Source organism: Somniosus microcephalus, chromosome 10 (genome assembly GCF_052327205.1).
Source record: "Somniosus microcephalus isolate GS21.2 chromosome 10, FLI_Smic_1.0, whole genome shotgun sequence".
Lineage (NCBI taxonomy): Eukaryota > Metazoa > Chordata > Chondrichthyes > Squaliformes > Somniosidae > Somniosus > Somniosus microcephalus.
This window is the reverse complement of record NC_140996.1, coordinates 212,106,176-212,133,987: the sequence shown is the minus strand read 5'-3', so window position 1 is coordinate 212,133,987 and position 27,812 is coordinate 212,106,176. Positions and strand designations below refer to the sequence as shown.

The 27,812-nt window shown below is 42.6% G+C and overlaps 1 protein-coding gene across 1 annotated transcript; it reads right to left on the bottom strand.

Moving 5' to 3' along the window:
• Positions 1-8,147: 8,147 nt before the first annotated feature.
• On the bottom strand, positions 8,148-27,237 carry nipa1 (NIPA magnesium transporter 1). The gene is made up of 6 exons (XM_085999561.1): positions 27,000-27,237; positions 26,629-26,854; positions 21,346-21,393; positions 17,184-17,274; positions 15,454-15,614; positions 8,148-12,019 (listed from the first exon to the last, which is right to left on the bottom strand). Exons 2-6 carry the CDS (start codon positions 26,753-26,755, stop codon positions 11,508-11,510), a joined length of 939 nt encoding a protein of 312 aa, XP_085855687.1. The 5' UTR covers positions 26,756-26,854; positions 27,000-27,237; the 3' UTR covers positions 8,148-11,507.
• Between the last annotated feature and the right edge of the window lie 575 nt (positions 27,238-27,812).

Below are 27,812 nucleotides of genomic sequence, written 5' to 3'. Positions count from 1 at the left end.
CAGTCTGTCTATGTCCTCCTGAAGTCTGTTGCTATCCTCCTCATTGTTTACTCGATTTGCAAGTTTCATGTCATCTGCAAATTATGCCCTGTATACCTAAGTCCAGGTCATTAATATATATCAAAAAGAGCAGTGGTCCTAATACTGACCCCAGGGGAACACCACTGTGCACCACCCTCCAGCCTGAAAAACAACCAACCGTTCATCACTACTCTCTGCTTTCTGTCCCTTAGCCAATTTTGTATCCACACTGCCACTGTCCCTTTAACCCCATGGGCTTTAATATTGCTAACAAGCCTATTACATGGTACTTTGTCATACACCTTTTGAAAAGCCAGATACACAATATCAACTGCACTACCCTAATCAACCCTCTCCGTTACTTCCTCAAGAACTCGACTGTGATAGCCAAACACGATTTGGCTTTAACAAATCCGTGCTGACTTTCATTTATTAGTCCATACTTTACCAAATGCCAATTAATTTTGTCCCGGATTATTGTCTCTGAAAGTTTCCCCACCACTGATGTTAGGCTGACTGGTCTGTCGATGCTGGGTTTATCCCTCTTCCCTTACAGGGGTGTAACATTTGCAACCCTCCAGTCCTCTGGCACCACCCCCAATATCCAAATTTACAGTTAATTTGGTTCAATAAAAAAGAGGACCCCCAATATCCAAAGAGGATTGGAAAATTGTGGTCAGAGCCTCTGTAATATCTACCCTTACTCCCTCAGTAACCTGGAATGCATCATATCCGGACCGGGTGACATTTCTACTTTGAGGAGTGCCAAACTTTTAAGTAACTCCTCTTTTTATTTTATCCAATATTCCTACTGCCTTTCCTTTACTGCTACATTGGCAGCATCCTCTTCTTGAATGAAGACAGATGCAAAGTATTCATTTAGTACCTCAGCTATGCCCTTATGCCTCCACAAGAATATCTCCTTTTTGGTCCCTAATTGGCCCCACCTTTCCTTTGACTACCTTTTACTATTTACATGTTTATAAAAGACTTTTGGGTTCCTTTTATGTTAGCCACTAATCTATTCTCATATACTCTCTCGCTCTTTGCCCCTCTTATTCCCTTTTTTTTTAGATCTCTGAACTTTCTGTATTCAGCTTGGGTTTGCTACTGTATTATGAACCTTATTTTTGTTATAAGCCTCCTTTTTCTGTCTTATTTTAACCTCTATATCTTTAGTCATCCAGTGAACTCTAGCTTTAGACACCCCTCATTTCCCTCTCATGAGAATGTCTCTACTCTGTACCTGAACCATCTCCTGCCTCCCATTATTCAATTACTGATTTGCCTGCCAATTTTTGACTCCAATCCACCCGGGCCAGATCACTTTTCAACTCACTGAAGTTAGCCCTCCTCCAGTTAAATATTTTTATGCTTGATTGTTCCTTGTCCTTTTCCACAACTATTCTGAACCTGATATTGGTCACTGTTCCCCAAATGCTCTCCCACTGAAACATGCTCCACTTCATTCCCCAGAACTAAATTCAGCACTTCTTCCTTCTTCGTTGGGCTGGGAACACACTGATCAAGAAAATTCTCTTGTACACATTTCAGGAATTCCTCCCCCTCTTTTCCCTTTACACTGTTACTATCCCAGTCTATATTAGGATAATTGAACTCCCCTATTATCACTACCCTGTAGTTTTTGCATCTTTCTGTGATTCACCTGCAAATTTGCTCCTCTATCTCCTTCCCACTATTTGGTGGCCTATAGTATACACCCATGTACCACAGGCACCTCAAAGCACTGGAGACGTACCAGCAACGCTGCCTCCGCAAGATCCTGCAAATCCATCGACAGGATAGGCGCACCAACGTCAGTGTTCTTGCTCAGGCCAACATCCCCAGCATCGAAGCTTTGACCACGCGCAATCAGCTCCGATGGATGGGTCATATTGTCCGCATGCCCGATACGAGACTCCCAAAACAAGCGCTCTACTCGGAGCTCCGGCACGGCAAGAAAGCCCCAGGTGGGCAGAGGAAACGCTTCAAGGACACCCTCAAAGCCTCCTTGAAAAAGTGTAACATCCCAATCGACATCTGGGAATCCCTGGCCCAAGATCGCACAAAATGGAGGAGAAGCATCCGGCAAGGTGCCGAACACCTCGAGTCTCTTCACCGGGAGCAAGCAGAAGCCAAGCGCAGGCAGCGCAAGGAGCGCACGACAACCCAAGCACCCCACCCAACCGCCCCTTCAACCACCGTCTGCCCCACCTGTGACAGAGACTGTAGGTCGCGCATTGGATTCATCAGTCACCCAAGAACTCATTTTTAATGTGGAAGCAAGTCATCCTCGGTTCCAAGGGACTGCCTAAGAAGAAGAATAGCTCCTCTATTGTTCCTTAATATTAACCAAATAGATTCTGGCTCGGATTTTTCAGTCAGCAGCGAAGGAACGCCGCTCGCCTTTGACTGCGAAAAAAGCTGCCCACAAAGTTTTAGCGGGCTCTAGCATGCAGACTTCTTGTTTTCTGACATCAGTTTGAATTTGGCGCCTTCTACAGGGGATCTGTGGCATCCAAGAACAGTGCAGGCAGCAGGCAGGCTGTTCAACCAATCTGATTGAAGAATTCTCACAGCTGGCAAAGCAGGAAGTAAAAAGCAGAGAATATAAATCACTTTTAATCATTCTACAGAAAGCACAATAAAGATTCGGACACATACATAGGATTAAGGGAGAAACTTCAATAGCAAAACACAAACTTTAAAAAAGTGTAATTTTTAATTTTTCTAAATCTACAACATTTAAATTTTCTTGAGGGAATGAGACCTCACATTTGTAAAATTAATTTTTCAGGGCCGGAGAGGTTGTTCAGCAGTAATTATGACTTAGTTTGCCGTTAAAAACTCACTTACTCCTGACTGAACAAGGCTTAACTTTTTCATCAGTCTTTACAGTGAAAATAGTGGGTAAATAGTTTAAGTTCACGCCAAATCAGTGATTTGTATGTTGATTCCACCTGGGAAGACTGCAACAGCACATCCTGTGGAGCAGCAGGGTATCTGGAAACATAGGACATAGAAAAATAGGAGCAGGAGTAGGCCATTCGGCTCTTCGAGCCTGCTCCATCACTCAATATGATCATGGCTGATCCTCTACCTTAATACCATATTCCAGCTCTCTGCCCATACCTCTGACAGCAACCTTCGATTTCCACGTTTAACTCTGCATGTGCGGACACCAGGTGTTGCTGTCAGTTTTACCCTGTAATAACAGCGAGCGCCGACAGCCTCGCCATTAGAACCACCGTAAATTCCGGGCCACTGTCTTTGACTCCTTAACTACATCGTCCCTCTTCAGTGCTAGAATAGTTTCTTTGATCAGTACTGCCAACCCTCCTCCTTTTATTTCCTTCCCTAAATACCTTGAGGCTAGGAATATTAAGTTCCCAATCCTTCCATTCTTTGAGCCAGGTCTCTGTTACTGCCACTAAATCATAGTCCCATGTGGAGACTTGTGCCTGTAGCTCACCAACCTTATTTACCACGCTACATGTATTTATGCACATGCACTCCAAACCCATCTTAGACTGCCTCACATATTCCAGTCTGATCCATCCCATTTTGGAACTATTCTTTACTCTAGTACTATTTGTCTCTCCGAGTCCTCTGTGCACTAATTCATTCATTCAGTCAGATTGTCCAATATTCGGACTACATTACATAGAAGATAGGAGCAGGAGTAGGCCATTCGGCCCCTCAAGCCTGTTCCGCCATTTAATGAGATCATGGCTGATCATCCAAATTCAGTACCCTGTTCCTGCCTTCTCTCCATATCCCTTGATCCCTTTAGCCTTAAGAAATATATCTTAATAGATTATCACATCCATATCAGCCTGTTGTTACACGGAATAGTTCATAAATGGAAACCACACTGTATTACTCAGACAGACAACTTACTTTCCATTGGGTTAGTGATCAGTTAATAAGTTCAGTATAAAAAATTATTTTAGCTATTTTTGGTTAACGTTTTGATAAATAATTTTAGTCACATCAAAAAAAACGTAAATACAAAATGAACCAGTTCCTACTGAAACGATGCTAAACCTTTCAATTACTGTAGAGTACAATAATAACTTACATTTCTAGGTACAAAAGGGTTCATTGCAACCATATGCAAACAAATGGTACTAACTGAACAAGATTAATGGAAAAAGACGGAAGAATATTTAATTTATAATTACAGAACACGCAAAGGCGTGCCAGACCTTTGATGTCAAATTGAGATCGCATCGGTCTGTTCCAGTGGACATTAATGATCCCACTGCATTATTCAAAGGGAAGCCAGAGTGTTCTCATTGTCCTGGTCAATTTTCCTCTGTCACAGTACAGTAGCCTGATGATTATGGCAGTGGACTAGCAACCTATATGTGGAGAATTCAAATCCCACTGTCGCAAGTTATAGAATCAAATTTGTGGGCACTAGAAAAAAAATTGACCATGAAAGCTGCTGGATGGTTATAAAACCCTACTGGTTCAATAAAGTCCTTCAGGGAGGGGAACCTGCAACCCCTGTATGTGACTCAAGTCCTGCAAAATGTGGTTGATTCAATGCTCTCTAAACGTGGCCGAGCAAGACATCCATTTGAAAAACAAACAATCACTACAAAACTGAACAATGAACTAGGCATTGGATCAGGCAATCTCAGCCCAGTAGATCCTGCAAGGTCCTCCTCCCCAACATCCGGAGGATCCAAGTTGGGATAGCTGCTCTGTCAGAGGATTGTTTTTAAATTTAGGATTAGATGTTCTATCAATTCCTCAAAGTCAATAAGCTTCTAGAAACGTTAAGGTCAAGTATTCAGAGATTTATTAAGTATATCATCATACACTTAAAATATTTACAACCACAACTGGATTTACAGTTCTGAGCTCAGTATTCAGGTTGATCAAATTCTTTGAATCCAAATCCTCATTACAGTCGGCCACTTTTTATACCTTTCTGCTACTTGACAACCAATATGTCTACTAGATTACATATTTAAACCAAAAATTACCTACTTGTATTTGCTGCACTTAATCCCTGTTCGACCATGAGCTTTTAACTACAAATTACTAACCTAAATGTATTTTCACATCACTAAAATTGCAGATTATAGGAATGATAGGTAATTTAACAATACTTAAGATTGATCGACATGGGTGAAGCTGTAAACATCTCGCTTCCCACTTTCTCAGGCGCCTTATCGCTTTCTCAAGGTCGCAAGACCATTCTAATTTCAGGCATTCTAATTTCTGTACTCTGTCTCGTGGCTCATGTCATGATAAAAATGAAGGTGTTTGCCTTTCTCTCTCTCTCTCTCATTCTCTGGCAGGAAACCTTTCTCCCTGTGATTCATGGAGAACTGAAGTTAGAACTCCACGTTTTAACCTTTTCGTACCCATGTCTCCCTACGATTCCAGAGTGTTCAAGCAACAGTTTTCAACAGAGTCATACTCACAGAATTACATTTAATCAGTGAATATCCCAGACTCCGCCATCTCCATCACCATCTCTGGGTATATCCTGTCCCAGTACTGTACAGTTGGCGGAATTGGCCTATGGGAGTCCTCAACATGGACTCCACGAAGCATCATATTATCATGTGAAATGAGGACAAGTAAACCTCCTTGTGACTGCTAACTACTGTTCGCCCTGCCCCTCTCCACTGATGAATCAGTACACCTCCGTGTAAAACATCACAAGAAAGCAAGGACACATAAAATACTCTGGGTGGGGGACTTCAATTGTATGACCACTGGTTGACAGAAAGGAGGATAAAAACCATATGGAATCAGGACAGCCACATAGAATTAGGACTACTGCTTTTGTGAAGGATAAACACCAGACTGTTAGGCCAAATATTTCCATAATTTTGTATTAACTGTGTAATTCTATTACATAACTTCTTCTTCTTAGGCAGTCCCTCGGAACCGAGGATGACTTGCTTCCACATTAAAAATAAGTTCTCAGGTGACTGAGGAGTCCAATGCGAGCCATGAAAGTCCTGACGTTCCAGGTCCCGAACTTCATTTTAAAAGGGTGGAAGATGCCTGTGCGTGAATTCTTTTAACGTGGGGTGGTCGTTGCACACCAGCTACCACACGGGCTTGACAGAGCAAGGTCTTGGTCCAATGGCAAGGGGATCCAAGACGATTGGAGACCAGGCTCTGCTACAACAGCCTAGCACACACACACACTTGTACTGTCCTCCTCCCCGCAGGTCCTCTCTGCCTGGGTTTCATAGGATGCATTGTGGTCCTCCCGACCTTGCTGTTGGCCCGTGCCGCACCGTCCCTGGGCCCCGACCCCACTGCTGAGCCACGCTGCACACTCTGGAGTCTTGAACTCACTGCTGGGCTCGTCCTCGCTCCTGGGACCCGGCCTCGGACATGAATGATGTTGTCTCTCACAGGATCAAATTAGCACTGATATTCTCGCGATCCCTGGTCCCGAGCTCCACTCGTGATCCTGCCAGAATGGGAATAACCTATTTGACCTCATCCCCACCAACCTGTCACAGACACGTCTGTCCACAATAACATTGTTAGGAGTAAACATTGCATAGTCCTTGTGAAGATAAAAGTTTCATCTTCATATGGGGGGCACCCTCTACTGTATAGTTTGGGACAGATCTCGCAACCCAAAACTGGGCAGCCACAGGTACTATGGTCCAGCAGCAGAATTGTATACCACATGACTCAGCATATCCCTCACTACCAACACAGAGCAGAGGCTGGGTATTCTGAAGAGTGGATCACCTCCCGACCCCCTCCCCAGTGTCTCTTAACAAGGGTCAAGCCAAAAGTCTGATGGAATACGCACCACGTATAACTGCAACACTGAAGACGCTCAACATCATCCGGGACAGAGCAATCCACTAGATCGCACCTTTGCCACCAAACGCAATATCCACCCTCTCCACCACTGGCACACTATGGCTGACGTACAGGATGCACTGCAGCAACTTGCTAGTTGCACAACCCCGACCACCGAGAACAACAAGAGCAGCAACATCATTATTTCCAAGTCACACACCACCCTGACTTGGGCATATACCGCTCTCCGTCATTGTTACTGGGTCAATGAATTCCCTACCTAACACTACCGTGGGAGTACCATCACCACGAGGGCTGCACCAGTTCAAGAAGGCCTTCAACCAGCACCTTCCCAGGGCACCTAGGGATAAGGCAATAAAAGCAGCCTTGCCAACATCACCCACACCCAAAGAACTAAAACGAAACTATCCAAAATAAAAGATTTCGTCTCGCCTTGAATATCTCTTAATGTCTCTTCACCTCTCAGACCTTCCCTTTTGTTCTTTCATCCCCTCCCCCATTTCCCAGCCCCCTAAACTTGCTTTTTCATCCGTTTCATTTCCTGCTTTTTTCTCAGTTCTGACGAAGGGCTTTCGACCTGAAACGTTAACTCTGTTTCTCTCTCCACGGATGTTGCCTGGCCTGCTGAGTTTTTCCAGCGTTTTCTGTTGTTATTTTAAAATAAAAGATTGACTGCTTATATGTCTCAGTTGTTTGTGGGACACTGCCGGCACAGAATGGCTGCCACAATTTGCATCCGTGTACACCTCAAAAAAATTCATCGTGTGAAACGCTTTGAGACGTACAGTTAGGGTTTCCATTTCTGATTGCTGTTCAGTGACCTCTGCTGGACAGTGCGGGCAAGAACAGGACCTAACTCAGCTGTGACAGCCTCCACCACTCCCTGCGAAAAAGCATTCCACGCTCTAACAATTCTCTGCGTAAAGACATTTCTCCTAACCTCTCTCCCTACACTGACAGTTTTAAACTGATAGCCCCTCGTCCCCAACCAAAGGATGTAGTCTTTCCCCTATCAAAATCATTCAAATTAAAAAATATATATTTTTCCAATTTAAAAGGAGCTACTATAGTCTAACAGTTACACACGCGTAATTATATACAATCTGTTATTTACTCATTTTGTTCATCTATTGTTCAATAAATTCATTTGGTAGTTAAAAATAAGACTCACCTATTATAGCTTAATTATGCAAGCTTAAATATCTAGCGTAAAGAGGGTGGCAAAGACCCAAAAAACATAAATGGTTTTAACACTTTTTCCTCTGTAATTAATTCTAGCAATGAAGGACTCAGTAATTACCAGCACAACATATGAATATTAGTCTTTATTACAGGATTCATGTGACAGGATACAGTATTCTAAAGCAGTTTTAAAAATACATACTTTTCCATTCTTGCCATAAAACACACATGTATTACATACGCACATCTATTAAATAGATTTCTGAATTACTTTCAGTTGCAGTCTGAGATTCTTTTCACAACAGCAGCCCTGATGCAGAATAATTAAAACTTCCAAGATGCAATTAAAATTATACCTCCATCAGTTTTATAAATCATCACACTCTTAATACAATTTCACAAAACTTCAAGTACTCCATTAATTCCAACGCAAGCGGAATATTCTCTCATCACAACACCCACCCCCCCTCCGACGTACAATTTGCGACTTGTAATATGTTAAAAGATATCTTCAAGTTTAATGCAGGCTTAATACATCCCACACAGAAGAACTAAATGGACATGGTATCTTAAGGTTGAATCATTAAAACAAATACCCATCCATTACTTCAGGACACTAAATATTTGATCAGGTTTTGAATGCCACAGTTACATTTAAAAAAAAGTGAGGCAAACTGACAGAAAAGTGCCAGCTCGCTATAAAATCCTTGAAAAGAAAACAAAAAGAGAGTTATTCAGAAGTGTCATTTTGGAAGGCGTATTGTGCAGAGCTAACCAACCAAAATTATTCACATCCATCATTTTGAAAACCACTAGTTTTACAGCTAGCTTTTTAATGAACCTTGTTACAGTGTATTCACCCATTTTAATACATAGGAAAATTGAACTAAACAACAAAAACCTTCAAGAGATTATTAGAGACACTAATCAGGATGACTTGTATTCAGAGCACTTCAGCCTCCATAAATCAAAGGAATGAACAAACGGTAGACTTTAACTTTGGGAGAACCAATACTGCAATCGCATCATAAAGCAACCCAAGCTTTCTTTCCCCTCCAGAGACTAGTGGACCTCTGGAACAGGCTGAGGGCTCGTGCGGTGGAGGCTGATCGCCGAATTCCTTCAAGCGAGAACTGGACCCGTTTCTGGGAATTCAGGGCCAGGGAGTGATCTCCTGGACTAGTTTTGATTGCCTAGATGGGTCGGAGAGGAATTTACCAGATTTTTTCTCCCCCCACAAATTGGCCTGGTTTTTAAAAAAATCTGTTTTTTCGCCTCTCCCAGGAAATCACATGGTTATCGGTGGAGTGGAGAGTATATGTTGTGATACACAAGGTATCGCAATTGTGGGGGACAGGCTCGATGGCAGAGGGTCTTTACTTGTCAGTCATTGTTAATTTAAAAGCTACTTAAAAAAATAATAATTGTGAAGGCAGCTGGGTGGATAAGTCGATAGGAGTCGGCACTATTTGCACATCTCAATTCTGACTCCATTTCCCAAGCCTTGGTGGTACAACCACACATGGAAGACAGGACTGGCTGGATGGAGAATGTGCTGGTAACTTAAAAAATTATTGCTTATAAAAATTACTCACAGCTCATGTGGAATGAAATACAAGAAGCTGCATTCAATAATAATCTCAACCCCACAGCAGAAAGTCACATTAGCGTCAGTCCTGTTCCTGGAAACATTGCTTTAAGTTGCACCTGTAGCCTTTGTTTAACTGTGCGGAGCAAGTTGTATATTTTTTAAAATTACTGTAAGTTGAAAAATCTACAAATTCCATTAAAAAAAAAAATCCATGTAAACTCATTTTAGCTCTCAAAATTATAATCACTTAAAATCTTCCAATTGCATTGAAGATTTGAGTTTTACAGCAGTAATGGTTAGTTTAACCCTTTGATCTGCATTCCCACTAAAGGATCATTTCTGATAAAAAGGCTTGTTCCAGGCCTCAGCACTGCACACTCCAGTGGGAGGCGCAGTCTTTCGGATGAGACGTTAAACCGTGGTCCCGTCTGCTCTCTCAGGCGGACGTAAAAGATCCCATGGCACTATTTTGAAGAAGAAGGGGAGTTGTCCCCGGTGTCCTGGCCAATATTTATCCCTCAACCAACATAACAAAAACAGATTATTTGGTCATTATCACATTGCTGTTTGTGGGAGCTTGCTGTGTGCAAACTGGCTGCCACGTTTCCCACATCACAACAGTGACTACACTTCAAAAGTACTTAATTGACTGTAAAGCGCTTTGAGACATCCGGTGGTCGTGAAAGGCGCTATATAAATACAAGTCTTTCTTTCTTGCTTTTAGAAGTTTCAGGTGACAATTCAGTACTCAAAAGATTAACAATTCATTGCCGCTATTTAGTGGTCACAAACACCGTGCATGAAGGCAATTAATTATATTAAAAGCATCACATGACAAGATTTCAGTTTTCAAAGGAGCAGTAGGTCTTTGGCAAGCATAAAAGAAACTGGAATATAAAGAATAAAAACTAATTGAAGTACCAACACATTAACAAATTCCCTTTTAGTCTTTATAAAACAGTGTTACTGCCCAACTTTCTGTTGTGAGCCATAATTCTGAGCAACTTCCTACTCAGCAGTGACTCTAGGCAACAACCCAAGTGCAGTGTAACTACAGAGTGACGGGACGTGGGTCTCTGCCTGTGATTTCTCATACAGTTAACGCGTCACACGGGCAGTCGCTAAGTGGAGGTTAGTTATTTCCTTGAAAAGAAAAGGTGGGACGAGGTGGGGACATATTACCAGGACCAATCCTTGTATTAAAACTATGGGTCCTACAGATGCTGGCACTGCCCTACTGCCTGGGCACACTCCCTAACATTCTCTCAATGGACAGCAAGTGAAAGATAGTGAATGGGGGCAGCAGGTGAAGGATAGTGAATAGTGAACCAGGGGCACAGAGAAGGAGGTCCGATGAGGGCCACAAATGATGGGGAAAGTGAGTCACATTAATCATACCAAGTACAGGAAACTCTTTTTTATCCAGCACCGACGGGACCGGCGTGGTGCCGGTTGATCAAAAAGTCCGGATTACAGAGATATACTTACCAAGGTACGAGAGCCCCGTACACGGCCACAGGTGCAGGAGCCCCGGTTACACGGCACTTGTGCAGGAGTCCCAGTTACACGGCCACAGATCCAGGAGTCCCTGTTGCACAGCCACAGGTGCAGGAACCCTGGTTACACGGCCACAGATCCAGGAACCCCAGTTACGCAGCCACTAATATATAGTAAAACTTACCTGAACCTACTCCTGAATTTTGCCGGTTAAGAGAGATTTCCAGATATTTAGGTGTTGGTTAAGAGAGAGTTTCCTGTACATGAAAAAGGGTTAAAATTGTTGCAACTTCCATTATTCGTGTTCCAAATGTCCCACGATATTCATTACTGCACAAGTATTTATCTGTTCATAAACTGAAATACAGCTGTGAAAGAGGCAGCAAATTCTTATGTTTCAGTGTTTCTTTGAAGCGACTTTTCTTAAGTCACCGATGGAGATGCTGAATTCCTTGAAGACCTGCAAGAGGATGATCCCAACAGAAACAGTGATAAATCCACACAGCATTCCAAGAAAATCTACAAATCCAACATCACTCCACTCTCGAAAGAGGATGGCGGATGCCAGAATGACCAAAACCGTGAAAACCACGTAGTAGATAGCACTGAAAATGGAGGAATCAAAGTACCGTAATGCCTTATTAATGTACATAAACTGAATGAGAATACTGCAAACCAGTGTTACCAACAGGATGCCAAAGAGGCACAGGGCTCTTCGACTTGACGGGTTATCACTAAATGCATCTTGAGCCGCTAAGCCGATGCCTTTACTGCTGGGTACAGTAAAGGTGCCCAGCAACGAACAAATGCCGATGTAAACCATGACGTTGGTGGAGCCATGAGAAGGTGCAATCCAGAAGATAAGCAGGATGAGAAGTGCGAGAATAACACAGACGTACGCAAGAAACACTGTAAAAGGAAGAAAAAAAAATCATTTTGAAAAGAGAAGTCAAAACTGTTTATATATTTAAAAAAAAAAAAAAATTTTTTTTAACCTCTTCCTTCTTCCACCCCCAATATGCAAAAGTTTTGCTAGTACCACAACAGACCTTGTTATAGGCTTGAATATTTCTAGTGCAGGTACAATGGCCCAAGCAGCCTTGTTCTGCGCTGTACAGTTCTATGATTCTATTCCCCCCTCCCTGATGTGCACGATTCCCTGACTGAGGGCATTCCGGCTGCACCAGTGATCTCAAGCAGACATTAAGCAGGTACAGCAGTGAGCTTGGTACAAGCTTAGTCACGTTCGGATTTTCCCTGCTTCGGTGGAAGACACAATCTGTATCTCATTAGAGAGAGAGACACATTAGCAGGCACATCAGTGGGCATGGCACAAGTTTAGTCACGCTCGGATTTTCCTTCCTTCGGTGGGGAAGATACAACCTTTATCTCATTAGACAGACACAGCTGTGATTCAAAAAAAATCACGAGGGACAACCCACTGTCTTGCACCAAAATTTATTTTTTTTATTTTTTTTAAACTCACCGGGATTTAAATGTTACTGGCACAAAAGTACAGCACTTACTTGCCCATGACGTGCATTTTTTCCATTTCCTTATAAACATTAATTGCACCACACTAAGCAATATAAAAGATTGTTTCAAATTTGGGAAATCTAGTTGAAAGGACAAGGCCCATGTTGCAGGAAAGAAAGACTTGCATTTATATAGCGTCTTTCACGACCTCGGTGTCCCAAAGCGCTTTACAACCGATGAAGTACTTTTTGAAGTGTAGTCAGTGTTGTAATGTAGGAAACGCAGTAACCAATTTGTGCACAGCAAGCTCCCACAAACAGCAATGTGATCATTTTTTTTTTTTTTTTTTATAAAAGTGATGTTGATTGAGGGATAAATATTGGCTAGCACACTAGGGAGAACTAGCGTGTAAAGTTAAGGCACATGGGATTGGGGGCAAGGTACTGACTTGGATAGAGAACTGGTTGGCAGACAGGAAGCAAAGAGTTGGAATAAACGGGTCTTTTTCCGAGTGGCAGGCAGTGACTAGTGGGGTACCGCAGGTAACGGTCCTAGGACCCCAGCTATTCACAATATATATATATATATATATATATATATATATAAAAATATAAATAAATGATCTAGACGAAGAAACTAGATGTAATATCTCCAAGTTTGCAGATGACACAAAGCTGGGTGGACGTGTGTGCTGTGAGGAGGATGCCGAGAAACTCCAGTACGATTTGGACAGGTTGGGTGATTGGGCAGAAGCATGGCAGATGCAGTATAATGTGGATAAATGCGAGGTTATCCACTTTGGTGGCAAAAACAGGAAGGTGTGGCGGAGCCACCAAGGGTCTCAGAACAATTAGTAATAACTACAGTATAGTGCAACCGCGGACTGCACCTTTAAACTGCCTGTTAACTGTACTGTATGGTGTTTTCCTGCACTCCACGTGATGACGTCATGACGCTGCTCACATGACCACCAGTGGCGCGAAGAACGTGATCACGTCAGCTTCCAGAATCTTCCAGTAGTCGTCGAGTGCCCAGCAAGCTGTATAGACCTGTATACCGTTTCTCCTGTAGTTTCCCTGCTAGCTTCATTGTTCATTAAAACCTGTTGATTTGATTCATCGAGTCGAATACTTTATTCAGCTAGGAACCTCCGTTCCTACAAAGGCAGATTATTATCTGAACTGCAATAAATTGAGAGAAGGGGAAGTGCAACGAGACCTGGGTGTCCTTGTGCACCAGTTGCTGAAGGTAAGCATGCAGGTGCAGCAGGCGGTTAAGAAGGCAAATGGTATGTTGGCCTTCGTAACAAGAGGGTTCGAGTACAGGAACAAGGTTGTCTTGCTGCAGTTGTACAAGGCCTTGGTGAGACCACACCTTGAGTATTGTGTGCAGTTTTGGTCGCCTTATCGGAGGAAGGATGTTCTTGCCATGGAGGGAGTGCAGCGAAGATTCACCAGGCTGATACCTGGGATGGCAGGAATGACGTATGAGGAGAGATTGGGTCGACTGGGCTTATACTCGCTGGAGTTTAGAAGAATGAGGGGGGATCTCATTGAAACTTATAAAATTCTAACAGGACTGGACAGACTAGATGCAGGAAGGATGTTCCCGATGGCCAGGGAGTCCAGAACCAGGGGTCACAGTCTAAGGATAAGGGGTAGGCCATTTAGGACAGCGATGAGGAGGAATTTCTTCACCCAGAGAGTGGTGAACCAGTGGAATTCTCTACCACAGAAGGCAGTTGAGGCCAATTCATTAAATATATTCAAGAAGGAGTTAGATATATTTCTTAAGGCTAAAGGGCTCAAGGGGTATGGGGAGAAGGCAAGGACAGGGTACTGAAATTGGATGATCAGCCATGATCTCATTGAATGGCAGAGCAGGCTCGAGGGGCCGAATGGCCTACTCCTGCTCCTATCTTCTATGTTTCTATGTTTCTAACTCCCCTGCTCTTCTTCAAAATAATGCCATGGGATCTTTTACGTCTGCCTGAGAGAGCAGACGGGGCCTCAGTTTAACATCTCGTCCAAAAGATGGCACCTCCGACAGTGCAGCACTCCCTCAGCACTGCACTGGAGTGTCAGCCTAGATTTGTATGCTCAAGTGGAGTGGGACCCACAACCTTCTGGGTCAGAGGCGAGGCTGCTACCAACTGAGCCATGGCTGACACTATGAAGGCAGAAAAAGGTAGGAGAGATGATGATGGAAATAAAAATGGAAGTTTTAGGCTAAAAAAGCTCAAAACAAATAAATGGTATTTATCCCAGTTACCAATAAAGATAAGGGATGAGATTTCTGATGCTCATTATATTGAAGCTGAACACTGACGAGGTCCCAATAGTTTGAAAATAGGCTAACATGGTGCCATTTGCAAAAAGGGTGACAAACACACCCAAGTAACTAGAGACCCAATTGTATTAAATCACGTCCAGGTAAAATAATTGAATCAATTATCAGAGTAAGATCAGGGATCAGCTGTACAATTATAACCCAGCAAATACCAGCCAACATAAATGTAGAAGGGGACGATCCTACCTGACCAACCTCTGACCTTTTCAGGAAGTGATAGCTTAAGCGAATCGTGGACAGCCCTACAACATGGTGGGACTGCATTCCCAAAAAGCATTGGACAAAGTTTTGCATGAAAAGCTACGATTTAAAGTTAAAGCTGTGGGGGTTCAGGGTAAAATTTCAGAATGGATTCAAAAAAATTGGCTCAAGGTTACGAAACTGGGTGAGTGTTGGAGGAGTTACATCAGGTAGTGGGAACTGCTGACTGGGGTGCTTCAGTGATCAGCGTTAGGGCCCTCCCATCCACTCTTTCTAATTTACATTAATGACACAGCACTACATCTACTCAAATTTACCTGGGTCTGTGAGTTTCTCTTCCAGTTGCACCCTCGATGTTATATTCTCCGTTTTGGGAGCATGAATGAGCAGTACAATTGATCCAGCACAGCTGAGCAGACATCCTAGTTTTCCCAACAAGTTTAGCTTCTCCTGCAATATATAGGAAGCCAAGAGTGACCTGGAAAGACAGACCAGGGTAGAAAAAGGATGGATTGGGTTAAAGAAAAGGAACATTGCGCATGCGCACACACACTTTTTAAATTCGTTCCTGGGATGTGGGCGTCGCTGGCAAGGCCAGCATTTATTGCCCATCCCTAGTTGCCCTCGAGAAGGTGGTGGTGAGCCGCCTTCTTGAACCGCTGCAGTCCGTGTGGTGAAGGTACTCTCACAGTGCTGTTAGGGAGGGAGTTCCAGCGACGATTAAGGAACGGTGATATATTTCCAAGTCAGGATGGAGTGTAAATATGTATACATTACACATTGGGGCAGAAATTCCTCCCCAAACGCGTGAGTACGGAAGGGGTACTCACGCGTCTGGACGGAGGAAATGCCGGTTTTCAGCATGCACAGCGCATGCGCTGAAAACCGGCATTTCCTCTCCTCCAACCCAAGAGTTGAAGAGGCTAGCGCGTGCGCTGTGCGGGGCAGCGCGTGCGTCTTGGATTTCCTCTGTTTTGGGGGATTTGCGCATGTGTAAAGGCCTCCGGTCTTTACGCTTGTAAAAAGCACACGTAAGTATTTATTTTTTACAGGTAAGTGGTGTTTTAGTGCAATTTAGAATTTTTTTTCCCCCCCCACAGGTTTACTATTTTAAAGAATCTACAATAAGGTAAGTTTAGTTTTAGACCCTTTTTATAAAAAATTTATTTTTTTCAAAAAAAAATTGTTTAAATTTTTTTTTAAACTTATTTATACTTAATTTAATGATTGGGGTGTTTTTTAAAATTTTATTTAAAGTTTAAGTAGTGTTTTGGGGTGCAGTACTTCTCATGAGTTTGACAGTTCTTACTCTCAAACTTATGAATGAAGTTTCCCCTCCCCTGATTGGCTGAACAGTGCTCACCTGATCCCAGCCGGCACATCGCACTAACTACGCCGCTGGGTCAGGTTAGCACAGCGCGCCGACATCAGAACCTGGCCACTGAAAGGAAATCCACTGCGGGCCAGGTTTCAGATGTCGGCGCGTCGGGTGAGCGCACATCGGGGGCTTGCACGCGCGGCAAGCCCCTGACACCAAGTTCTGGGCCATTAAAAAACTTATTTACTACACTATGGACGGTTGTGCAACATGTCACCAAAGCAGATTCCTGTCCTATTATTTTGAGTTCTAAACAGCTACTTCCCAAGTTCTTCAGCGAAGTCCTTCAGCAGTACATGCATTCCACTGGATTCATATTTTATCATTATTTCTAATTAAAAAGTTGGAGAACAGGAACTAGGTTATAATTACTGAAAATTTAAACATTAAATTGAGATTGTTTGAGAATCTGGGTGCTCCATCTCAGGAAACACTGAAACATCTATCTCTGAGCCGGCTTTGGAAGGGGGATGCGACCAAATCATCTAACACTTAAAGTTAGAACTATTTGTAACAAACACGGATACATCAGCAGGAGTCATACAACTATTAGTCAAACATTTTTTATGATCAGCCAGGCTACTATCATAGCCCTGCAATTGGACTCCGTAAGAAGTAATTTCCACGCCGTACATCAATATATACACAGATATCAAGTAAAAATAGTACCCAAATGGCACACCGAGGGCTCCTAGTGGCGTCACCAGTGCAGCAGGGGCAGTGTTGTATGCTAAGAAGTTTCCTATTTGACCCAGTCCCACTGTAACGAGGAGAAAATTGCAAAATATTAATTCACTCATGCTGGTTTCAAAAAAAGGTGTTGAACCACTTACCCCCAAAACCAAACATCTAGAAGACCATAATTTCAAGAATAAGAGGGTGATGCAGTATCACGGCACAATGAGCGCCAATATGTGACACCAGAGAGTGGCTTTAGTCTTCCTACTCCAACCTCAGGATCTGGACCTACCCGTGAGGAAAGTGCCAAATCCAGAATATAGCAAAAAACATATAAATTGTACTGTTTTTTTTAAAGCAATATATTTTCTGACACTGAACACTTTTTTGTAGGTTTGTGTTTTTAACAATGGCTCAGATTTTGCATTAAGAATAACGATGAGGCTATCAGCGCTCACCATTATGGAGAAAATGGGACAGCAACTTCCGGCATCTGCACGTGCCCAATTAAACGCAGAAATCCAGAGGTTGCTGACCGATTTGCCCTGCTCCTCCACAAGCTGTACTACACCAGTACCTCGCTGATACCCTTCATGTATTTTAATACGGAATCTATGATGTTGCTGTACTTACTCACTAGTTACCCACTAACCATGCCAGAAAAAGTTAGGGCGGGTGTAATCAAGTGTAAATGAATTTTTAACAGCATAAGTCTTCATTACTGCCAAACAACCGAACATTTAATTTTACAAAGTGTGGAGTCTCATTCCTACAGAATTTAATTATTGTTGCAGATTTTTTAAAAAAAACAAACATTTTCTTTGTCTCTGATCTCTCTCTCCCATCTTTCTTTCCCTCTCTTTATTTCGCTTTCTGTGCATGATTTTACATTGAATTAAATATTCTAAGTTATACTTCCTGGTTCAGACTCTGTGTCTCAGTGAGAATTCTTCAATCTGACTGGTTGAAGAGACACGCTGTTGTTTGTCCTGCTCACACACGCCACAGATCCCCTGTAGAGGAGGCAGTGCTGAAAATGATCGCTAAATACCGCAAGTTGCCGCTCACAAGCCCATGAAAAGTACGTGGGCAGCTGCAAGCAACGTTCCCCGTGAGCTGCGCCTTGTTCTGCGCGGCCTGTTTCTTTTATTGCGCAGTCCCTTTGAATTTCTGCGCGTGCGTTATTTACGATGTAAAAGCTGGTGAGCGGCCTGTGCGGGACCTTGCAGATCACTGCGCGGCCATGTCCGCGTGCACCTTAACGGGAACATTGGCTGTAAGCATAATGAATGGCGAACGCTGTTCCTTCGCAGCGGACCACAGAATCCGGGCTTGTGTGTTTTACAAATTCATCGAAACCAAGGTTTGCAAAACTCTTTCTCTAAATAAGCCCAGCACTTCAAATCAAATCCACCAGTTGGATTATTGGGAGTTAAAAAAAAGTTCAATCACAAAATTCTCCTCATCAAGAAATTCAAGACTACCGTCTTCTATTTTATTTCCCAACTTACTAATATGCAAGGTTTAATGAGAATTGGTGACTTAATCGTCTTGACAGCCAATGATAGTTATCAGAAGGAGTACATCTAAAAGAAAAAAGACTTGCATTTATATAGGGCGAGACTTGAACCCGCACCCTTCTGACTCGGAGGTGAGAGTGCTACCCACTGAGCCACATCTGACACTCAGAAATCAGAATAGTAAAAAATAGACTTGCAGTTATATTAAAAAAAGTACCTCACTGGCTGTAAAGCGCTTTGGGGCATCCGGTGGTTGCGAAAGGCGTTATATAAATGCAAGTCTTTCTTTTACATAACATCTTTTACAACCACCGGACATCCCAAAGCACTTTACAGCCAATGAAGTACTTTTGGAGTGTAGTCACTGTTGTAATGTAGGAAGTACAGCACAGGAGGCGGCCATTCGGCCCATCCAGTCCGCGCCAGCTCTTCCGGAGAGCAATCCAGTTACTCCCACTCCCCCCGCTCTTTCACCACATCCCTGCAATTTTTTTCTCCTTCAAGTATTTATCCAATTAACTTCTGAAGTCTACTATTGAATCTGGATCCACCACCCTATCAGGCGGTGCATTCCAAACCCTAACCACTCTCCATGCAGTAGAAAATCCAGTATTTTTTGATTTTTACAAAGACTTGCATTTATATAGCGCCTTTCACGACCACCAGACATCCCAAAGCGCTTCACAGCCAATGAAGTACTTTTGAACTGTAGTCACTGCTGTAATCTACATTAAACTATCCGCTCAAATAAGCAGTTGGGTCATCTTTTAATTTTTTTAAAAAAAGGTGTCAATATTTCCCATGATCCCTTCCCCGCATGGCTCAGTTAATAAACAAATATTGCAAGTGTCGCACAGAACCACACGGAACAGGAAACCCCAGGTTTAAATGCCTAATCTTTGATGAACTAAAACAGAAAATGCAAGAAAGACTCAGCAGGTTAATACAGACCTGTAGAGAGAACGGACAAATTGATGTTGCATTAAAACGGGAAAAAAATAATGCACAGCATTTAAAAAAAAAGAACAAAAAGGGGGGAAAGAAACCACACAGACACGAGAGGAAGTTATGTGTAGAATGGCCATGGTTGCATTTTTTTCTCCTGGGGTTACTCAAACCTGTCCAACTTTGCCAGCTTCCCCCATTTCCATTTCAGGCCTGCCTTATCCCCACCGCCTCAGCTATTCACACACATTCTCCAGGTCTCTTACATATCTTTAATTTCCTTTATTATTATGCTTATTCCTATATTAATAGGACTTCAACATCAACTTGCATTTGTATAGCGCCTTTGATGCAGCAAAACGTCCCAAGCAACGCTCCCTCGAAGCTGCACGGATGCGCTGCAGTCTGTGAGTTCCCGCGCAGGCCGCTCACCAGCGTTTGCATCGTAAAATAAAAAACCCGCGCAGCGCAAAATTTGAATAGGCCACGCAGCAATTAGGGATGGGCAACAAATGCTGGCCTTGCCAGCGACGCCCACGTCCCATAAACAAATTTTAATTTTTTTAAAATTTTTTTATAAAGGGACCACGCACGAAAAAAGAAATTAGAAGGAACATTGGTCCTAAGGCACTTCACAGGAGCGTTAACAGACAGAATTGGACACCGAGTCACATTAGGACAGGTGACCGAAAGCTTGGTCAAAGAGGCAGGTTTTGAGTATCTTAAAGGAGAGAGAGGTAGAGAAGCGGTGAGATTTCAGCCATTTAACAAGCTCCCGTTTTCCTTTTAAGCACTTTACAAGTCATTCTATAAATACTTCCTCTTGTCTGAGTGTTTTTTTTCTCCTCCCCTTTGTTCTGTTCCTATTAAAATACTATTTAACTTTGTTTCCAGTTCTGATGAAGGGTTACAATGAATCATTAGCTTGTCTGTTTCTCCGCAGATGCCTATTGACTCACTCCAGCATTTTCTATTTTTAGTCCGATTTCCAGCATTTGCATATTTTTAAAAACTTTTTATATTTCTTTGACGAACTATTTGATCTCAGCTGGGGTTAGTAGCGAGAAATAGCCACATGGGTAGGAGTCTCTCTCCTGATTGCTATCAAAGTGTGCAGGCGTGATGGGCAAAACACTCAATTAATTCACTGGCACTTACTGTGAAGGCTTAAACATAAATAAATAATCTCCACTTGGACAAGGTACTGGAGGATCAAGATGCTGATGGAGCTTTATCCCAGCAAATGTTGGCTAGCTTCTGAAAAGGGTTTAGATGAAATGGGGGGGTGGAAAGACAAGAGACACAACAACTTGTACTTAAATAGCGCCCTTAACGTAGTTAAACATCCCAAGGCGCTTCACAGGAGCGATTAACAAAATTTGACACCGAGCCACATAAGGAGATATTAGGACAGATGGCCAAAAGCTTGGTCAAAGAGGTAGGTTTTAAAGGCACGTCTTAAAAAGGAGAGGGATAGAGAGGCGAAGAGGTTTAGGGAGGGATTTCCAGAGCTTAGGGCTTTGGCAGCTGAAGGTATGGCAACCAATGGTGGAGCAATTAAAATTGGGGATGCGCAAGAGTGCCAGAATTGGAGGTGCTTGTAGGCCTGGTAGAGGTTACAGAGATAGAGGGGCGACGCCATGGAGGGATTTGCAAACAAGGATGATAATTTTAAAATCGACACTTACTTCCTACAGTTCCAGTCCACCAAACCAATTCTGTTAAATAGGAAGCACCTGTCAAAAGACAAGAGTTAGCATTTTCTCATTAGTAATCATTAGAAAAAGTTAGACCTCTGTTGATTTTTGAAGGAAGGCTGTGTCACGAATAGGGTCGGGACCTTGAGAACTTCTATCCCAAGCACCTCCCTACTGACCGCTATCTCTAGCGAACCAGACTGCGGTTCACTAGCCAGGGTGCGGGGGGATTTGTGCCTTAGGCTCAAGCACGGTTAGCCATACCGATAAATAGATTTGTTTAAAGAACTGATTATTTATTTAACATCAAGTTTCCTCATATACACGAATCGGACTTCAGGTGCCTTAGTTGAGCATCGACAGGCAGACAACAGAAGTTGACTTTACAACAGCAGTAGTCACATGCATTCCAGCTTACCCATAACCACACGACCGACTCAGGGTCATCTGATGCAATCAAGAGGCTTCACCAGGCCAGATTGCCTCAGATGTGTAGCTTACATCACGTTTTCTCTCGCAGCCAAGTCCCATCATATCCCGCAATGCTATTTCGTTATTAAATTCGCTCATCCCCCAATCATAAATTTTAGCTTTGGGTTTTTTCCATTACCAAGTGACTTCGATGGTGTTCAAAAAAAACCACAGCCTCTAGTTTCAGTCTCCTGTTAGTCAGAAATCACACTTCAGTTTGGTTAATCCATTTTCATGTTTTTACAATCTGACTAAGCCAGGGTCAGAGAACATATTTGTCCACTTCCATAGCACATGGGCGATTCCGGTCAAACATTTTTGCCTGCTTCAATAGGAAGTAGACTTTTCTAAATCTGTCACTGCAGCTTTGGTCAGCTTCAAGAGGAAATGAGCGAAGGCCACATGTTAAATACATCATAAATAGGCCCATTTTAACCTATTCATCATAAATAGGCCCATTTTAACCTATTCATCATTCCTTCAGAAATCACTCACATTCTCATACCAACAGAAGAAACGCAATACAGAAAATTTAGCGTGGAGATCACTGAAAGGCCCATTTGAAAAATTAGTGTTTTACTCAACTGTACAGGAAGATCCCAGAATCCATTACATGACAGCTGGCAGGCAGCACCTTAGCCCTTTGGGGTAAAGTATTGAACAGCAGTCATGTGAATTTGTCATCTTCATAATAATGTTTGTTGAATTGGATCTTAAGGCACCTTTTAAGTGAAGCTCCTGTTTAAAAACCATACCAAACAAATTTTTATTATAAAGATCCCAGTAGATTAAAATTTTCACCTAACACTTCCCCTCCCCACCCCAAGAATCCCATTTGCCTTTTAACGGCCTTTTCTACCTGCACCCTCATCTTTTAAAAATTACGTAGCAGCACTCCTTAATTCCATTAAGAATCCACTATTAGTGCACATCTCCTCCTGTGCTAACTGGCCCTCCAGCTAGTACCACGCTCCACAAAGCAGTGATCCACACAGTGTCTACCAATCCTCATTTCCTTCAGAACCAGCCTCCAGAGACTGGTCTTAACTAATTTCTCACATTTCAGACAGGAGATAAAGTTGGTTTGTTTCAGTCCCATTGGCTTCCAACTTGCCTCCTCCTGACTACACCTGCTGGCTTCCCTTGTCTTCCCTTTTCCTGATAACTTCTCTCAGGCCTTCCTCAACTTCCTGGCCAAGAACACCCATACTGTGGAACATCTGGCATAAAACTTTCACATCAACTGGTCTACTACGAAATGCACCGAGTTGCTTCTCAAGTTGACCAACAGTTGCTCAAATGCCATTACTAATTAATGCTTAGTGCAAATGTATTAATCTTCTATCATGCTCAGATATGCATACACATTGCATTTCACTGATCTCACCTTGGTATACACCCTTTATTAAATAACTTGCATCTTTATCTATAAAAGTCTTCTTACCTGAAATTTCTCATCACCCGTTGCCTTTTACAAAAAAAGAGCAATCACCACTTTTTACTCTATCACCCCTAACAGCCCTTCCCCTTCACCTTCCCGTGCAAGCGCAGGAGATGCAACACCTGCCCTTATACCTCCCCCCTTCCCACTGTCCAGGGCCCCAAACACCCCTTCCAGGTGAAACAGCAATTTACTTGGACTTCTTGCAATCTAGTATACTGTATTCGCTGCTCACGATGCGGTCTCCTCTACATTGGGGGAGACCAAACGCAGATTGGGTGACCGCTTTGCGGAACACCTCCGTTCAGTCCGTAAGGTTGACCCCGAGCTTCCGGTCGCCTGTCATTTTAATTCACCGCCCCATTCCCGCTCAGACCTCACTGTCCGCGGGCTCTTGCATTGTTCCACGGAAGCTCAGCGTAAGCTTGAGGAACAGCACCTCATCTTCCGATTAGGCACTTTACAGCCTTCCGGGCTCAATATCAAAGTTCAACAATTTCAGATCATAACCTTGGCCCCTATTACATTTTTACTTATATTTTTTATGCACACCTTTGTTTTGGCCCTTTCCTCCCCCCCTTTTTTTCTCCCACATGGCAGCTGTCTCCCATTCTGCCAGCGCATTTCACACCTAATCTAGAGCCGTCTTTTGTCTCCACTAGTCCTATCACCATCTCGTCTCGTTTTGAATACCTCTTAATGTCTCTTCACTTCTCTTTTGTTCTGTCCCAGCCCCCAAACTGCCCTTTTAACCTATTTCATTTCCTGTGCTTTTTCAGTCTTGATAAAGGGTTTTGACCTGAAACGTTGACTCTATTTTCTCTCCACGGATGTTGCCTGGCCTGCTGAGTTTTTCCAGCATTTTCTGTTGTTTTTATTCACTGCCCTCTAAACCTAAAGCAGTTTCTATATGCAAGCTGAGGACTAAGTGTCTCAGGAAAATTCCCAGCATATATCTGGTCCACAATTTCCTCGGTATATTCACAGTTGCATCATTCTGTGGTACTGTACTGCCTGGTTTAATACCTCAATTCAGGCAGTTTGCTTATAAACAGGCATCTCTTGCTCAAAAAGCAGAAGATTCATAAGCTACAATTTTCGACCATTGTCTTTTCAAATGTTGGCTTCCTGTAGTTAAGCAAGTCATTGCAACAACTTTTGAATTAATTGTGATCTACAAGTCTTTCAACACTGGTACACTGAGGGTAACAATTATCCTATTTAAAATGATCAGTTTTGTAATAAAATAATTCAAAAACACAATCTATGAAATTTTCCTGTAAAATAATGACAACTAAACCCCAATTTCATGTTGTTAAATGGGCTATATAATAAGTTTGAAAAACCAAGCTTAAACGCAAGTCATGTTTGACAAATTTAAGTTTTTGAAGTGACTGATTGGATAGGTAAGTGGAATGCAGTAGATGTAGTGCAAATGGATTTTCAGAAGGCATTCTATAAAAGGTGTCTCGCAAAAGACAATATATCAGCATTGATAGTAAGTTTGACGAGCAAGAAACAATGGCAAATGGATGTTGCTTGGATCGGAAAAAAGAGTTGAAAGTGGTATACCCCAGGGGTCAGTGCTGGCCCACTTTGAGTGTGCGTGTGCACGCGCGAGCGAGAGAGTATATATCCCTAGCTCTTTGTAAAATTGTATATATAGATACATGATTTCGGTTTTGGCACAGGGAGGACATTATTGAAATTTGCTAATGATACAAAAGTTGGGGGCTTGGCAAACAGCAAGAAAGACTGTAAAAAATGTCATAAATACATAGACTAGTTAGCAAAATGCAGACAAGTGGCGAATGCAAGCTAATGTGGAAGAGTGTGGGGTAATGCATTTTTGGAGAAAAACAAGGAATTCGATAGAAAGATGCTGAAAGGTGTGGATCAACAGAGACCTAGAGGTTCAATTACCTGTATATGGCAAAGCATTCTATGCTACAACAACCCTGAATAAAGACGTCTATCCTGACTTCTCCTCACTCTTCGTGACAATTTTAAATTGATGACCCCCCTTATCACCGATTCCCTAACCAGAGGAAATAATCTCTCCTTATTCACTATCAAAACCCCATCATAATTTGGAAAACCTCTATTAAATCTCCTCTCAACTGCTCCACTAGAAAAGTTCCAGTATGTTGAGCCTCTTTCCATAACTGTAATTTCTCATTCCTGACATCATCTGGGTGAATCTATGCTGTAAAACATTAATGTCTTTTCTATAATGGGGTGCCCAGAACTCTGCACAGTACTCTAACTGTGGCCTAATCAATGCTCTGTATAGATTTATCATTACTTCTTTACTTTCGTATTCTATGCCCCATTTATAAAATCAAAAAGCTGCACTCGAACTTTCAGGGAACAATATACTGTACATAGAAAAAGTTTCAGTAGATTTGACAACATCTATGTTGGATAATCCCATTTTTTTCTCTTGTATGACAACATAATCCTTTTATCTTTTTCAATATAACTACAGAATATTTTAGAGGATGCAATAATTTGAAAATATTGTTCTACTGTGAGACGCGAAAGACAAAAACCTAATTCATTGTAAATGCTATAGAACAATGATAGAATGTGTTAGATTTACTTTTTGAAGCCATCAAATGTGTGGCAAAGGCCAAATCAAATCACAAACTCCTTAATACACAGAATTTTACAAACTAATATTAGATAGCATTCCAATATAAAATGGTGGCTATCCAATTTATTTAATATATACACCTTACAAAATTGCTTGAAATAACCAAGCTAATTTAACCTTGTTGGAAAGACTTGCATTTCTATAGCGCCTTTCACAACCACCGCATGTCCCAAAGCGCTTTACAGCTAATGAAGTACTTCTGAAGTGTAGTCATAGGGTTACATAGATATATACGGCACAGAAACAGGCCATTCGGCCCAAACAGTCAACGTTTATGCTCAACTCGAGCCTCCTCCCGTCTTTCCTCATCTAAATCTATCAGCACTGTTGTAATATGGGCAACAGGGCAGCCAATTTGTGCACAGCAAGCTCCCACAAACAGCAATGTGATAATGACCAGATAATCCGTTTTTAATGTTGATTACTAGCACATTATTAAGTGAAAATAACACAGTTAAAACTTCAACTTTATCAGTATTGCTGCTGGTTGAATCGATGTTGTAAAACAACCACATATATGTCATCAGCGTCGAGCATTTCTGCTGCTCCTTCCCGTCAATGCTGCAATGTGGGCAGGCTAAGTCCTTTTCAGAGAAAGTTTGTGATGCAATGCTGCGAGGGCAGAATTTTTTTTTTTTGGGAAATTTGCTCCAAGTTTAATTTTGGAGAATTTGTTTCGGGTGGGAGGAATTCAGAATTTACACACCTCTGCTCTCGGCTCGGAGGATGCCTTTTCTCTGCAAAGCGAAAGTGGAGCCATTCACTAGGCTGGAAAGCAGGGCGATGGTGAGCCCGGTGCTCGCGGCTGCACCCTGCTCCGGGCCGCGTTCCATCCCGCGCGCGCTCGCTCGCTCACCTGGGCCAGGTAAAAGGGGCTGGCGCGACCCAGCCGCACGCCGATTAAACAGCTCGCACTGCACCACAACTCCAACCTGTTCAACAACAGTTAGCATTTAAAAAAATTATAATATCACTAATCAATCCAATGCATTTAATTTCCAAACAACAAAGAACATTTATCAGTAAGATTTTTTTTGTTTCATGAAAGTGATTAAAACAATGCATTTAATTTCCAACCTATCAAAGAACGTTTATCAGTAAGATTTTTATCAATAAAAAGTGATTCAAACAATGCACTTCCGTATTCTGAGACGGACACAACCCGGTTCCTACACATGCGCAGTGGAGAGAAAATAAAATAACAAGTTGCAAAGTCTGTTTCTCCAAGAGATTCCTCGCCGCCTAAGCAGCAGGCTCCAGGGCACCCCCTTACTGTCCGAGCACGGCAGTGCCAGAGACCAAATCTGATGTTAGCACAAAAAAGGGCTTTTCTGTTGGGTTAATCAATTTGCAGACCAGTCAAGTTTCACTCATTACTTTTTAAACGATCCATAAGGATGACACGAGGTTGCCCCTGTGTCATAAACAGATTTTTTTTTTTACACGTGCCACCTTTTTTTTTATTGGTTCAAGGGGTGTGGGCGTCGCTGGCAAGTCTGGCATTTATTGCCCATCCCTAGTTGCCCTTGAGAAGGTGGTGGTGAGCCACCTTTTTGAACCGCTGCAGTCCGTGTGGCGAACGTACTCCCACAGTGCTGTTAGAATCATAGAAATTTACAGCACAGAAGGAGGCCATTTGGCCCATCTTGTCCATGCCGGCCGACAAAGAGCTATCCACCCTAATCCCACTTTCCAGCACTTGGTCCGTAGCCCTGTAGGTTATGGCACTTCAAGAGCATATCCAAGTACTTTGTAAATGTGATGAGGGTCTCTGCCTCTACCACCCTTTCAGGCAGTGAGTTCCAGACCCCCACCACCTGGGTGAAAAAATTTCTCCTCAAATCCCCTCTAAACCTCCAACCAATTACTTTAAATCTATGCCCCCTGGTT

Bases quoted from the DNA above. Each gene is read 5' to 3' on its own strand.
- nipa1 (XM_085999561.1), bottom strand. From the start codon at position 26,755: ATGGAACGCGGCCCGGAGCAGGGTGCAGCCGCGAGCACCGGGCTCACC. The intron at 17,275-21,345 runs GTAAGTGTCGAT...TCCTCGTTACAG, and splicing joins GTGGACTGGAACTGTAGGAA to TGGGACTGGGTCAAATAGGA. The intron at 15,615-17,183 runs GTACTATTTTTA...CTGTCTTTCCAG, and splicing joins GCCCTCGGTGTGCCATTTGG to GTCACTCTTGGCTTCCTATA.